This window comes from Meleagris gallopavo, chromosome 2 (genome assembly GCF_000146605.3).
Source record: "Meleagris gallopavo isolate NT-WF06-2002-E0010 breed Aviagen turkey brand Nicholas breeding stock chromosome 2, Turkey_5.1, whole genome shotgun sequence".
In the NCBI taxonomy this organism is placed as follows: domain Eukaryota; kingdom Metazoa; phylum Chordata; class Aves; order Galliformes; family Phasianidae; genus Meleagris; species Meleagris gallopavo.
The window spans coordinates 103,968,600-103,982,983 of NC_015012.2; the positions used below are offsets into that span (position 1 = coordinate 103,968,600).

General features: G+C 52.4%; 2 protein-coding genes across 3 annotated transcripts in view; both read left to right on the plus strand.

Annotated features, from left to right (window-relative positions):
* Positions 1-4,348, plus strand: part of SCARA5 (scavenger receptor class A member 5) — a 19,656-nt gene extending 15,308 nt beyond the window's left edge. Inside the window, exons 7-9 of the mRNA XM_010708135.2 lie at positions 570-617; positions 2,768-2,962; positions 4,130-4,348. Of these exons, the coding sequence (XP_010706437.1) occupies positions 570-617; positions 2,768-2,962; positions 4,130-4,266 (380 nt within the window). The 3' untranslated portion in view covers positions 4,267-4,348. The remainder of the gene's footprint in view (positions 1-569; positions 618-2,767; positions 2,963-4,129) is intronic.
* Positions 4,349-5,842: 1,494 nt separating this feature from the next.
* On the plus strand, positions 5,843-14,187 carry PBK (PDZ binding kinase). 2 transcript variants are annotated; one of them, XM_003204576.4, is made up of 8 exons: positions 5,843-5,925; positions 6,209-6,278; positions 7,425-7,509; positions 8,378-8,520; positions 10,018-10,187; positions 11,209-11,338; positions 12,936-13,112; positions 13,693-14,187. In XM_003204576.4, the coding sequence occupies exons 2-8, from the start codon at positions 6,230-6,232 to the stop codon at positions 13,905-13,907; spliced, it is 969 nt and encodes a 322-aa protein (XP_003204624.1). In that variant the 5' UTR covers positions 5,843-5,925; positions 6,209-6,229; the 3' UTR covers positions 13,908-14,187. The 2 variants fall into 2 exon arrangements, with proteins under 2 accessions (XP_003204624.1, XP_010706355.1); XM_010708053.2 differs by having other exon boundaries at positions 5,887-6,043.
* The last annotated feature ends 197 nt before the right edge of the window (positions 14,188-14,384 follow it).

Sequence of the window (14,384 nt, forward strand, 5' to 3'; positions counted from 1 at the left end):
TTCTCCAAACATGCATGCGTGTTGGTTGTTGTTCCTACAGGCAGATGAGAGACGAGGGCTTCTCGTTTTGGGGAGCAGCTCCATCACCTCACTGCTTTTGGTTCCCATTATCCCAAGGGACAGTTGGAGCATCGCCCTCAGCTCCTGGGGTCCCCTCTGCTTCTCATTCTTTATCTGCACCCGGAACTGCTGTGTACGGCTACAAAGCAGCTGATGCAGCATTTTAAGGGCGTTTCACATGGATCTGGGGCTCCCTGAGTTGTGTTTGGGCAGCAGGGGGTGGTCACAGAGTCACGGAGTGGCTTGGGCTGAGGACCTGAAGGATCGTCTCATTACAACCCCACTGAAACCTTGTGCCAAGCTGGGGAGGCAGAACAACTTCTGCTTGGGAAGGGATAGAAAGATCCGTTTTCCTCCTAAATTTTCCACCCACACCACCAAGGGGAGAGATCTCAGCAAATTGCTCTTTTCCCAAGAGCAGCTCCATGTTCAGCAGCCACTGCCTTGCTAGAGGCTGACACACATCTCCTTTCAGCAAGGCTGATGTCCCATACTCTTTCTCTTCCCAGGTGATCGAGGACCAAAGGGAGAGAAGGGAGACCGAGGCAGTGACATGGGTGAGTGTCCATGGATGTCCCCTGCTGCTTTTTCCCCACAGGACACGCTGGGGATGGTCCCTCTGCTCTTGGTTTTGATGCTGTTTGCTCCTTATCCTCAGCATCTGGCATTAGCCAAATAGTTTGGCAAACAAAGCAACAAGCCTGGGGCATCAGGGGCCGGGAAAACATCCCAGGATGAATCACAGAATTGTTAAGGCTGGACAAGACCTCCAATATCACCATGTCCAACCGTTGACCCATCCCCACCATGCCCGCACATAGAATTATTGAGGTTGGACAAGACCTCCAAGATCACCATGTCCAACCGTTGACCCATCCCCACCATGCCCAATGACTCATGCCCCTAAAATGGTAACCATCCCATGTAACCATGGGATGGGTGCATCCCGCACAGACCCGGCTGGAAGCTGGATGCGTGCATCCTTATCCCAAACAAAAGGGATCTGCACGGCCCTTGGGGTGGGTTTGCATCCTGTCCCCCCTCCTCACCAGGCAGATGTTCTCTATTAGAGCAGAGCTATCTCGGTGCAGCTGCAAAGACTCAGCCCTTGTTTTCACAGCCACTAGGATTTGTTTCTCCCCTTCAGCTTTTCCTTTCTTGTTTTGCTTTGGCTTTGCTGGGGAGGGAAGGTCAGAGGGAGGCACTGAGGGGGTCGGAAGGAATTGGTGCAGGGAAAGCAAATACAGGAAAAAATGAGGAATGATGATTTGGGGGCTTACTGAGTATGAGGCACTTGGCTGATACAAAGAGTGATGATTTGAAATGAAAAGAGGGAGATTTAGGTTAAATGTTAGGAGGAAATTCTTCACAATGAGGCCCTGGCACCGCTGCCCAAAGAAGCATGGGTGCCCCATCCTTGGAGATGCCCAAGGCCGTGGATGGAGCTTTGGTCTAGAAGATGTGTCCCTATGGCAGAGGTTGAAGCTGGGTTGACTGTAAAGTCCTTTCTGACCCAAACCATGCTGGGATTCTGGGTCCTTGAGATGGTATTGGGGCGCTATGGGGGTTCCATAGAGATCCACAGGGTTCTACTGGGATCCTACAGAGATTCATGGGAGGCTATTGGGATGCTGTAGGGTGCCATAGGAGTCCTTGGAGGTTCTAGAGTTCCATAGTGTTCTATTGAGGTGATACTATGGGTCCTGAGGGACTATTGGGGTCTCATAGGGTGCTACTGGGGGACTATTGGGTTCTGGGGGTGTTCTGGGAGTCCTTATGGAGCTGTTTGGATGCTATTGGGGCCCATGAGGTGCTCATTTGGGGTCCATAGGATGCTATTGGTGTGCCACTGAGGTGCTATTGGTGTGCATTGGGAGTCCCATACAGATCCATAGGGTTCTATCAAGACCTCAGAGAGATCTAGCAATGGGCTATTGGGATGCCGTAAGGTGCCACAGGTTCCTGGGAGACTCTGGGTCCCATAGGGTGCTATTAGGAGGCTGCTGGGTCTAAGATAAACTATAGGTATCCATAGGGTGTTATTGGGGTATTGTTGGGGTGCTATTAGGATCTGTGGGGTGCTCAGTTGGGGTGATTTTGGGGGTCCATGGGCTCTTCTGTTTCCATAGGGTGCTACTGGGGTACTGTAGGGTTCTATTGGGCTGCCATAGGGATCTCTGGTGTACCAGAGTGGTGTCATAAGGGGTCTTGGGTGCTCTGGGGGTCCACAGGATGCTGTAGGAGTGCTATTAGGGCCCAGGAGATGCTCAACAGGGGTCCATGGGGTGCTATCGGGATGCCATAGAGGGGGTTCATAGAAATCCATAGGGTTCTATTAGGACCCCATAGAGATCTGCGAGGGGCTATTGGGATACTGTAATGTGCTATTGGGGTGCTACTGGGGGTACTGGAGGCTATTGGAGTCCCATAGGGTGCTACTGGGATGCAGTAGGGTTCTCATGGGGTGCTGTAGGAGTCCATGGGGTGCTACTGGGGTGGTGTAAGATGCTATTGGGGTCCATAGAGTTCTACTGGGCTGCCGTGAGGTGCCACTGGGATCCATAGGGTCTATGGTGAGCCACTGGGGTGGCCACAGTGAGACATCTCCAACACCACATCGCACGGTGATGCCCCACCAACCTCCCCATCACCCCTGTGTCCCCTCATGTCCCCCCATATCCCCTGATATCCCCTCTGTCGCCAGCAGCTGCTGCCGAGGAGGGGTTGATCCGGTTGGCCAACGGCTCGGGACCCCACGAGGGCCGTGTGGAGGTTTTCCACGACCGCCGTTGGGGCACGGTGTGCGATGATGGCTGGGACAAGAAGGATGGGGACGTGGTGTGCCGGATGCTGGGCTTCCGAGGCGCCGAGGAGGTGTACCGCATGGCCCGCTTCGGCCAAGGTCAGCAGGTGGCAGCGGGTGACAACAAGTGACGACACTGGGATGGCACTGCTGGACAGCACCACCACCGGGGCTGTGGGAGTTTGGGTTGGAAACCAACCCTCATGGGGACATCCTGAGCTCCACGAGCTGGTGGCCTCTGCAACTTATGTAGAGCCCAGGGGTGGCCCTGCAGGTGGTGCTGTGCCCCGGTGCCACAGCTGGAAAGAGTGCAGGGCATGGAGAGCAGCCAGCTCTGTCCCCATTGCTGTCCCCTCCCCATCCCTGTCTTCATTCATCACCCCAACTTTGACCTCATCACCATTCCTGTCCCCATCCTCATTCCTGTCTTCATCCCTGAGCCCCAGTCCCATCTCTGTTCCCGTCCCCATCCCTGACCATATCTGTGTCCTCTTCCCCATCCAAACTTCAATCCTCATCCCTATCCCCATCCTCATCCCCATCCCATCTCCATCCCTGTCCCCATCCCCATTCCTTTTCCATCCCTGACCACATCTGTGTCTCCATCCCTGTCCCTATCCTCATCCCCAACTCCATCCCCAATCCCATCCCTGTCCATCCTCTTCCTCAACTCCATTCCCATTCCTCTTCCATCCTCATCCCTATCCCTATTCCTGTCCCCTTCCATGACCATCTGTCCTCATCCCCATAAGAGTTTCAATCCTCATCAATGTCCCCATCCTCATCCCCATCCCCTTCACCATCCCTGACCCCATTCCCACCCCAGACTCCATCCCTATCCCCATTCCATCTCCATCTCTGATCCCATCCCTATCCCCATCCCCATCTCTGTCCTCATTCCCGACCATATCTGTGTCCCCATCTCTGTCCCTATCCTCATCCCCAACCCCATCCCTGTCCTCATACCCATCTCCGTTCCTGTCCCATTCCCATCCCTATCCCTGTCCTCATTCTATCCCCATCCTCATCCCCAACCCCATCCCTGTCCTCATACCCATCTCCGTTCCTGTCCCATTCCCATCCCTATCCCTGTCCTCATTCTATCCCCATCCCATCCCATCCCATCCCATCCCATCCCATCCCATCCCATCCCTGTCCCCACATCTGACTCATCCCCATCCCTATCCCTGTCCCCGTTCACAACCCCATCCCCACTCCATCTCATCCCCATCCCTGCAGCTGACCCCTCTCCATCCCATCCCACAGGCACGGGCAGGATCTGGATGGACGACGTCTCCTGCAAGGGGACTGAGGACAGCCTGCTGCTCTGCAGCTTCTCCAGCTGGGGCAAGACCAACTGCGGCCACGCAGAGGATGCAGGCGTCAAGTGTGTGACGCCGTGACAGTGGGGACACCCAGTGCTCCTTACCTGCATTTCCCAAAAGGTTTTATTGGAGAAATAAATGCTTTTTTATTATTCTCTATTACACTTCTCTATTATGGCTTCCTAGAGTTCCCTATTAGGGTTCCCCAGCCCAGTGCTCAGGATGATGGCTCGCAATGTTTGAGGTGGGATTAGGGGCTTGGGGGGGATCCACGCAGTCCTGATCCAAATGGGATTTGGGGACAGACAGTGGGGAAGGTGAAGAGGTGGTGGCTGGATGGGGGCCCCACAAGGCGAGGTGGGAGGTGTCAGCCTGGGATGTTGAAATCGGAGCTCAACCCACACTTGCGGGAAATGAGGGAAAAACATCTCGGATGTTTTGGGTGTGGGAACAGCCCTGGGCGGTGGGTGTGGGATTAGGGAGGGGGGTCAGAGGGAGGGTTTGGGGGTGTTGCAGAGGGGCAGGGCATTTCCAGACTGTTACACCCTCGGGGTGTGAGGAGCTACTGCCCCCACGTGGCACCTTCATAGGGACACGATGCCCCGAGGGTTTGAGGACACCATGGCAACACAACTCCTTGAAGGGCTGGGAATCCCATGGAGAATTCCCTAGGGGCTTGGAACTACATGGAAATATTTCCCAAAGGGCTTAAGGACCCCATGGGGATCCCCCTTAGATGTTGGAGACTCCGCTTGGGACCCATCCAGAGGTTTGGGGACCTCATGAAGATCTCTCAAATGTCTGAGTCCATAGGGTCCCCCTTTAGGAGCCTGGAAACTCTATGGGGAATACCCCAGGAGTTTGTGGGACACCAGAGATCCCCCAAAGGCCTTAAGGACACCACACTGACTTCCCGAAAGGCTTGGGGACCCGATGGAGACCCCCCTCCTTAGGAGCTTGAAACTCCATGGAGAGCTTAGGGACCTTACACTGACCACTGAAATGGCTGGAAACCCCATAGGTATGTCCCTTAGGGGTTGGAGACCCCAGTGAGGATTCATCGAGGGGCTAGGGGACCCCATGAATGCCCTCCTTAGGGGCTTGGAACACCTAGGGGTTTAGAGAGAACCTCCAAAAGGCTGAGGACTGCACATGGATGCCCAAAAGGGACTGGAGGCTTGGAACTCCATGGAAATCCCTCCCAAAGGGCTTAGGAACCCCATGGGGATCCCCTTTAGATGTCGGAGACCTCACTTGGGACCCACCCAGAGGCTTGGGGACCTCATGGAAATCACTCAAAGGGCTTAAGGACCCCACATTGATCACCCAAAGGATTTGGGGACACCAAAGGACTTGGGGACCCCAAAATGACTCCCCAAAGGGTCTGGAGATGCCACGGGAACTCCCACAGGCTTGGGAACCTCATGGAGAATGTGAGAAATGCCCCGAAAGGGCTTGGAGACCCCACATTGACCCCCCCCAAAAGGTCTGGAGAAGTTATAGGGATCCCAAAAACTCCTCTTCCCATCAGCACCCCTTGAGGGCGCTCTGCAGGCTCCGCCCCTTTAGACCACGCCCCCGCTGCGTTCCGCAACAAGAGGCCACACCCACGATGAAGCCACGCCCCCTTCAGCATTCCGACTTATTTTGTTCCCTCGCGGCCGCCGTAGCGGAGGGTTGAAAGGAGGCGGAGCTCCCGCGCGCGCTGCATTCAAACGGCGGCGGCGGAGGTGGAAGGTAGCGGGCGGCGCGCCGCAGCGGATCCCGCAGGCTTCTCATTGCCTACATAGATCGCTTCCCTCTGCTCTGTGGGCTCCAGAGCCGCTGGGGCTTTGGGGGCTGGGAGAGGCTTTGGGTGAGGGGACTGGGGGGTGGGCGGGGTTTGGATGTCGTTGCCTCGGGCGGGGAAGGCACCTGAGGGCAGAGGCTCAGGGCCGAGTTGGGCTCGCCGCCCCCCGGCGCTGTCCGTGTGCCCTTCTTTGTGCTGGGGGTGTGATGAGATCTCTGCTCTCTGCTGTAGCGATCAGCGCGGTCCGTAGCCATGGAAGCCAAGAAATGTCAGAGCAGCCTGGAGCAGAAGGAGAAAGCCGGTGAGTTGTGGAATGACGGAATCAGAGGCACAGACCTCTAGGGATCATAGAAGGTTTGGGGGTTGGAAAGAGCCTTAAAGATCGTTTAGTTCCAACCTCCCTGCTGCTGACCATGCAGACGTAATGGAAACCATTGTATCAGGCTGCTCAGAGCCCCATCCAACCTAGCCTTCCCAGGATGGGGCATCCCCAGCCTCTTTGGGCTGCCTGTGCCAGCATCTCACTGCCCTCTGGGTGAAAAATTTCTCTTTTAATTTAAAACCTGTCTCCCTTGTCCTGTCACAATCTACCCATGGAAAAGGTTGATTTTCTTCCTGCTTATAAGCTCCCTTTAAGTACTGGAAGGCTACAGAGATCTCTTTGGAGCTCCTCCTCTCCACGCTGAACATCCCCAGCTCCCTCAGCCTGTCTGCATAGGATTGATGCTCCAGCTCTCTGAATATCTTTGTGGCTCTCTTTTGGACTCCCACATCTTTCCTGTGCTGGGTGCTCAGGCTTGGATCTACGCTGGAGTACTTGGATGCAGTACTCCAGATGGGGCTTCATAAGGGCAGAGTAGAAAGGGATCTATTCCAACCCCTAAATGGGTTTCCACGCTTGGCTTCAGGCCCTAGACTTCAGTGCCTGGAGTTGATGTATGTTCATCCAACCAGTACTGAGCCAATTCCATTAAGGTAGATTAGTCCAGAGAATAGGAACTAGAAAGCTGTGCCTTGTTGTGGATGAGTCACAGCAAGAGGTGCCCAAGGCCATGGATGGGGCTGTGGGCATCAACCAGCCAGCCTATGGCACGGGTTGGGACTGGATGAGCTTTAAGGTCCATTCCAACCTAAGCCATTCTATTATTTTGTAATCTAACATCAGCTTGAACGTAGAACATGAAACAAAACTTCACCAGGATCTGTCCTGCATGAGACACCTAACAGGAGTGGTGAAGGGACATCTCAGTGAGACTTGTGTTTGATTCAATGAAATACTGGGGGAAAAGGAGGGGTTGGAAAGGAGCTTTCTTAAATCTGAGTTTGCACCAGCATGTATGTGGAATCACAAGTGGATCACAGCTCCTAGCAATGTGAGGCTGCTGCTGCCTGCTGTCCCTGTGTGGGCATTCATCAGGCTGCATTTTTCTGTTCTGCTCAAACACAGGGCCAGCTTCTATCACTATTCCTGCCTCCCCCTCCATGCAGAAGCTTGGATACGGTACTGGGGTGAACGTCTACTTGATGAAAAGGTAAGTGAGAGGGACATGGTGCTCAGAGTGGGCCTGGCATCTTCCTGCTCTATAAGTCAGGGGTTAGGAAGCAATTGGGTTCTGTGTAAGAAAATACAGTCTGGAATAGGCAGAATTAGGGAAGGTTGTGGCATTCCCAGTTGTCCTATGTGTGTCAGCACAGCACTGGAGGGCTCAGAGCTGTAAAGGGGCCTGTCAGTTTGGAATAATCCACCTGCCTTTCCCTGGCCTGGAATTCAGATATGTGGGGACTCTCCTTGGCTCTGCTCTGGCCTGTGGAGCAAACTGCTTCCCTCCTCAGGCCTCAGCTCCTCTACCCAGAAGAAGTGTTGGTCCACATCTCCTTTTCTGCAGCACTTAAGAATTCAGTGTAAGAGTGATGTATGTATGGGCAAAACATTACTGTACAGCTCCAGTGTGTGCGTGTTTAAGGAATATGAGAGCAGTTTGGGCTGGAAGGGACCTTCTAGCACACCCAGTCTCAACCCCTGCCATGGGGACCTTTCTGGGGCTGCCCAGGGTCCACCCATGGCCTTGGGCACTGCCAGGGAAGGGGCCCCCACAGCTCTCATTGGCAGCAGTGCCAATGTCTCATTGCTCTCTGAGTACAGAACTCCCCCCAGTATCTAACCTTAAATCTCTCTTATAGTTCAAAGCCATTTCCCCTTGTCCTATCACTACAGGCTGGGTTGGCAAGCTGTAGTTTATTTTAGTGTTCTTTTTTTATTTTTTTCCATTTTTTTTTTTTCCTTCCATAAACTAAAGACAGATGCTCTCTGGAGTAGGTCCTTAGTGACTTGGGCAGCATTCACTGTGCTGCTTACAGGCGGAGTGGTTCTGACTGAAACATGTGGGTTTCCCCATACAGATCTCCCAGAGGTTTATCTCGATCCCCTTGGGCTGTGAAGAAAATTAATTCCAAATGCAATAAAAATCAGCAAAACATCTATCAGTCCAGACTGAACGAAGAGGCCAAGATCTTGAAAAGCCTCAAGCACCCCAACATTGTGGGTAAGTTTCCAGCACAGCCTGTGTTGCTCTTATTGCAAATCAGGCTGTTGGGGCTGGTGGATCAGAGAATCTCAGAACGGTTTGGGTTGAAAGGGACCTTTGAGTCTCCTCCAGCCCCACTCCCTGCCATGGGCTGGGTGCACCCCACTAGATCAGGCTACCCAGAGCCCCATCCAGCCTGGCCTTGGACACCTGCAGGGATGGAGCACCACAGCTTTGTCTCACCTACATGATGGGGACTAAGGAGTGCCCCTGGGCATCAGTTTTGGAGCAGAAAATACCCTTTGGTGTTTCTTTGGCTGTTGAGATCAGTGTCAGTTGCTGGCATGGCTCTGGGGTGAGCTACCCCACAGGAGAGCTGTAGGCTGCCTATCTGTGGTGAGAGAACCAGAGAAAAAACAGCGCCTGTACCAGAGCTGTGCTTACTGAAGCCTTAACTTATGACCTCAGGGAATGGAGAGGGCATGGTGGAAGTGCAGAGGGCAAGCAGCATCTTGATGAGATGTGTGCTGTGTGTTCGGGCTCTGGGTTCCACCCTTATGACACACCTTTGTTCCAGGCTGGGGGTGACAATCGAGGCTCTGTCAAGATCTTGGCTGTCAGTGGTAGGAATATTTTGAGAAACTGCTTTGGTCTGTGTTTAATTTCTGCCCTTATCTTGTGTAACATCTCTGCTGGCAGTCAGGACAGCAGCTTTGTTTGACTTTCCTTTTATTTGTGCATTAAACCACCTCAGCATGGCCACTTGAATTACAGATGCCGTTAGCTACGAGGAATGTTGTTTGTATCACTAAAATAGTGCGCCGTGATTCTGGCAGGAATTGAAAAGCAAAGGTATTCTTGACCTTTCATGTTGCAAATAGTGCACTGTTTTTCTTTTTCCTTGTAAAAAGGGCTGTAAATCATTGACAGGATGAGGCTTCTGTACTGTTCTTCATCACGTGTGTACAGGTGGTTGTGAGAAGTGGAAGAAGAAGGGTTACACACCCATAGTTTTACCTTGTGAAATAGTCCCTGTGAGAGGAGGGCTGAGCTTCCCCAGGCCTCCCCCTGCCCTTTGTTTTGCTCTCTGGCTCCTCGTTGTCCAACTGCAGGTGTCAGCCCTGTGGACCTGCTGCACTTCTCCTTCCCTGTGCTCAGTTCTTTATCTTGTGGACGTCAGGATAAATCCCTCGCCCTGTCAAGGGGTACAAAGCTGAGCTGGGAAGTGGAAGTCTGTGGGAGTTTCCTTCCTTCTATACGTGAAGTCTGAGGCTCCTGTCCCTTTGTGGGGCCACGTGGCTCTCCATGGCTGCTCCTGTGGCTTCACCTCCATGAAGCTGCCACGCAAAGACGTGCCGTGAGATCTTCCAGGGTGTGAATTTCATAGAATCACAGCGTGGTTTGGGTCAGAAGGGCCCTTAGAGCCCACTCAGCCCCAAGCCCTGCCACAGGGGCACCTCCCAAAGTGCCCAAAGCCCTGCCCAGCTCTCTAACCAACACAGTCTCTTTCGAAAGGTTACCGTGCATTCACTGAAGCCAACGATGGAAGCATGTGTCTTGTCATGGAGTTTGGAGGAGAAAAATCTCTCAATGACTTAATTGAAGAAAGAAATGCAGCTCGTTTGGGCCCTTTCCCTGCTGCAACAATTTCCAAAGTTGCCTTGAGCATGGCAAGGGGGCTGAAGGTACGTTTAGTGTTAACCACAGCTGTTCCACGTGGGGTTGTATCTACCAGAAAAATAAATGAATGCAATGTGTGAGAAGGCCAAGTGCCAGCAGATGGAGAGCAGATGCTGTAATGCTTCGTGTAAGGCACTGGAGCTTTTCTAACTTGGGTGCTGTACACACTCAGGTGCCCCTATCATTCCTGAAGCTTGTGATCAGAGTCATATTTAAAGTGAAGCAGCAGTCGTTGGCACACGTGTCCTGCTGGCTCTGTGCTGCCTGCTTGTCTGCTCGCTGCCAGCTCCATGCTGTGCCAGGCTCTTGCAGAAAGCTGCTCTTGGTTAGCAGTGACTGCCAGCTGGTGCCACTTGTGCACCTCCTACTGCAGCATTGGAGCTGCTCCTGCATGTAATATCTAATATCTCTTTGGGTAGTGCTGCGTCAGGCTTAGCAGCAGTAGGAGATATTTTTCAAAGTGTGATTTACCTTGTAATAGAAGAACTGAGGATTGTACCTGCCCTTCACAAGCTCAGCAACTGACTTCCTTTTGTTATCCTCTAGCAGCAGCCTTATATAGCTGGGCACTGCTGCAATGGAGCAGCAAGGCTGGACAATGCCTTTAAGCTGACTGATAGTGCCAAGGCAGAACACAGTATTTTATGTCAACCTGGACACAAGGAGCAGAGATTTGGGATTGCCTATGAAAAATACTCTCCCAGCTCTGCCTGCAACCTGCAGTGCTCCCACAGGGCTCTGGGGTGCTTTGGGGAAACCTTCAAAGCAAGCAGAGGGATCAGGTGGTCCCAGCCCAGCAGACTCCCCATAGGCACATTCTCTATGGTTTAGTAGGCAAGATGGTGATGGGTTAATGTGTGGACTTGATGATGTTGGAGGTCTTTTCCCACCTTAATGGCTCCTATGATTCTACAAGTGGGCATGGTAGTGCTGGGTCAATGGTTGGACTTGATCTTTGAGGTCTTCTCAATCCTTAATGATTCTATGAATGTCCATAGGTGTTAATTGCTTCCCTCTGCCTCCTAGTACCTTCACAATGACAAGAAGCTGCTCCATGGAGATATCAAGTCTCCCAATGTTGTTGTTAAGGGTGACTTTGAAGCCATCAAGATCTGTGACGTGGGAGTATCTCTGCCTCTGGATGAGAACCTGACCGGTAGGTTGGGCTATGGGGAAGAGCAGCTGGGTGGCTGCCAGAGCCTGGCCACAGCAGCAGCACCAACACACCCTTGTGGGTCCTTGGGGGGGTGTTGGGTGCACTGTGTGGGGGTGAAAGGGCTCTCTTAAGGCCCAGTTTTCATCCCTCAGAGCTTGATGTCTGTCCTGTACCCTTCCATGTTCACCCTGGGGGCAGCAGTGCTGTTGTGTGGGGGATGCTGGATGAGGCCCTGCTGGACTCTGCTGAGGCAATGCTGTTGCCAGAGCTTAAAGTAAATGAATGTTTCTTATAGGGCTGGAAGGAAGCAAGAGCCAAATGCAAGCATTATAAAGACTTCATGTAAATGAGAAGCAGATGTCTAATGGCGTCGTGGCTTGGCTGTGAACAGCAGGAAATGTGTTTGGGTTAATTACAAGAATGCTTTTCTATGCTGCTCTACGCAGTGCTTGGGCCTGCAACAGCCTCATAACTTATAAAGCTGCTCTATTACGTTTTTATTAGTAGCTGTTCCCTTTTACAAGGAGCAAGAGAGCTGGAGGCAGCACCCCAGTGTAATCTTCCAGAGAGGAGTGTGGTTAAAGTATCGATTTCTGGGCTGATTTAACCATCCTCTTGCTCAGCTCTCATCTTGGCTTTGCCTCCTCCTGGTCTCGAGGAGACAGCATAAACTGCCAGCAAGAGGGTGCTGGTCCTGATCTGTGTGGCTGCCAGGGATCAGCACACATCAGGCTGTGAAGTGCTGAGGGACTTCAGCATTCCCTTCTGGTTACAGGCAGGGCTTGGAAGATGAGCACTGAAATAAAGGTTCTGGAGTAGCTGAGATTGCTGGCAGCTCAGGAATTTGCTAGACAAAGCTGGGGGAAATGTGGCACTATCCTGCTTGTAACTACTGGTTTGACCAACACGAATGGGGTAGCAAGGGATCAAGTCAGACCTGGTGCTTCCTTCTTAGGTTGAAGCTGAGAAGTGAGCATTTCAGCTCTCCTGAGGCTAGTTATGGTCACCCAGGCGTTAAATTGAACGAAGTGGTGAGAATTGGATATGTGTTTGAGGTAACTAAGCTGAACTGTGTGCCTGGTGGTGGCTGATGGAGCTTGGTGAGCTCCAGGGGTTCACTTTGTCCCCTGACGAGGTCAGTGTGGCCAAAAGCAAAGGGGAAAGTTGACCTGGGAGTACTGTCTCCTCCGTCCTGCTCCTTCTTGAGGGGTGCTAGGCTGAGGAAGGGAAACAACCAGGTACAAATGATGTAAAACCTCTTCCTGGCAAGGCATCTTATGGGAGGGCTAAGCTGCAGAGCACAGCCCTGACCCTCAGTACTTCTCCCCCTGCATGCTGTCACATGCTCCTCCATGACATCTCCTCCCTTGGCAGTGTCAGGCACTGAGCAGAGCTAGCCATGGGTCACAAAGTTTGAGGCCGCACAGATGGGAAAGAGAAATGGGTTCAGTCTTCTGCAAGACCCCACCCTGTGATCCCACAGTTCTGTGGGTTCTGCATGCTACAAACAGGCTGAATCCTGCTGCATAGTGAGCAGCAGCCACGTCTTGCTGTGTCAGTCCTAGCAGCCACCCCAAACTGCATTGATTCCTTGCAGTGAGTGACCCTACAGTGCACTACATTGGCACCGAGCCCTGGAAGCCCAAGGAAGCTCTGAGTGATGATGGTGTGATCACTGACAAGGCTGACATCTTCTCCTTTGGGCTGACCCTCTGGGAAATGATGACCCTCTCTGTGCCCCACCTCAACCTGGGCAGCAGCACCGATGATGAAGGTTTGTTTCTGTATTTCTCACAATGGGTGCATTTGAAGTGGCTGGAAAAGACACACTAGAGCAAGTTTGCTGTGCCGAGGGCACATGGGAGTTGTTTCTCTTCTGACAAAGCAAAGGCTGAAGCAGTAGGAGTTGATATGGGCTCTTCATGCCTGCCCCAGTGAGGTTTGTGCCCTTATTCACTTACAGCAAGCACATGAGACACAGTGGGAGGAGTGGATGGGATGTGCAGGGGCAGACCTGAGATAGCAGCCTGGGGGGAGTGTGCCCCAAAGCTAAAACCCATGTGGGTTGGGAGTATCCTGCTTGTTCCAGGAGTGCTGATACAAACCAACAAACTCAATTGCCAGGGCATCTTGCTCACATTGTTGGTGTCAGAGCCTAGTGGCTCCTGGCTGCAGCTTTTCCTCCCAGCCAGCCCTGTAGTCCAGCATCTTCTTTCCTAATCCCTAAAGAAAGGGTGAAAGCTGGGCTCCAACTGAGCCAGAGCCCTCAGATGTGTGCAGCTCACAGCACTTGCACCCTTCCTGATGTGGTTGATGGTTTTTGTGTTGTTGTTTTTTTTTTCTTTTTTGGCCAGATGAGTCTTTTGATGAGGATGACTTTGATGAAGAAGCATATTATGCAGCTTTGGGAACCCGTCCAGCCCTGAACATGGATGAGCTGGACTCATCCTACCAGCAGGTGATTGAGCTCTTCTCTATCTGCACCAGTGAGGACCCAAAGAAACGTCCCTCAGCTGCTCATGTTGTGGCAGTCCTGGAGGCAAGCCTGCCCCCAGAGCTCAGGGCCTGAACTCGAGGGTGAGGCTGTTCCTGTAGTTTGTATCCTTCTATGCTCTGTCCTTAAAAACAGAGCCTAAACATGTTAAATGATGACCCATCTTAGCACTGGAGAGCAGGGATTGCTAGTTCTAGAGCAATCCTCTCCAGCCTGCACTTTAGTTTGCAATAAGCTCCATGTTCTTAATTGCTCTGTTTTAGCAGTTTAAAAATCTTTTCTATATTTGTGTTGATTTAATCCACAGTTGGTGTTCTTGTGACAGGTATCAAATATACTTTCTTCTTTACCTTGGTGTGGAAGTGATATTCTTTCTCCAGAGGCTGGTATTTGAGGGTGTGGGTGTCCCTGCCAGGTGCTGCAGGGTTGTATCCTTGAGGTGGTGGTGGTCAGCACTCCCAGCTAACAGAGGGGCTACAAACAAGCTGCAGGCTCATGAAAAGGTTTCCTGATATGAAAAGTTGCTGCACAGAATCTTCTACGGGTAAAAGA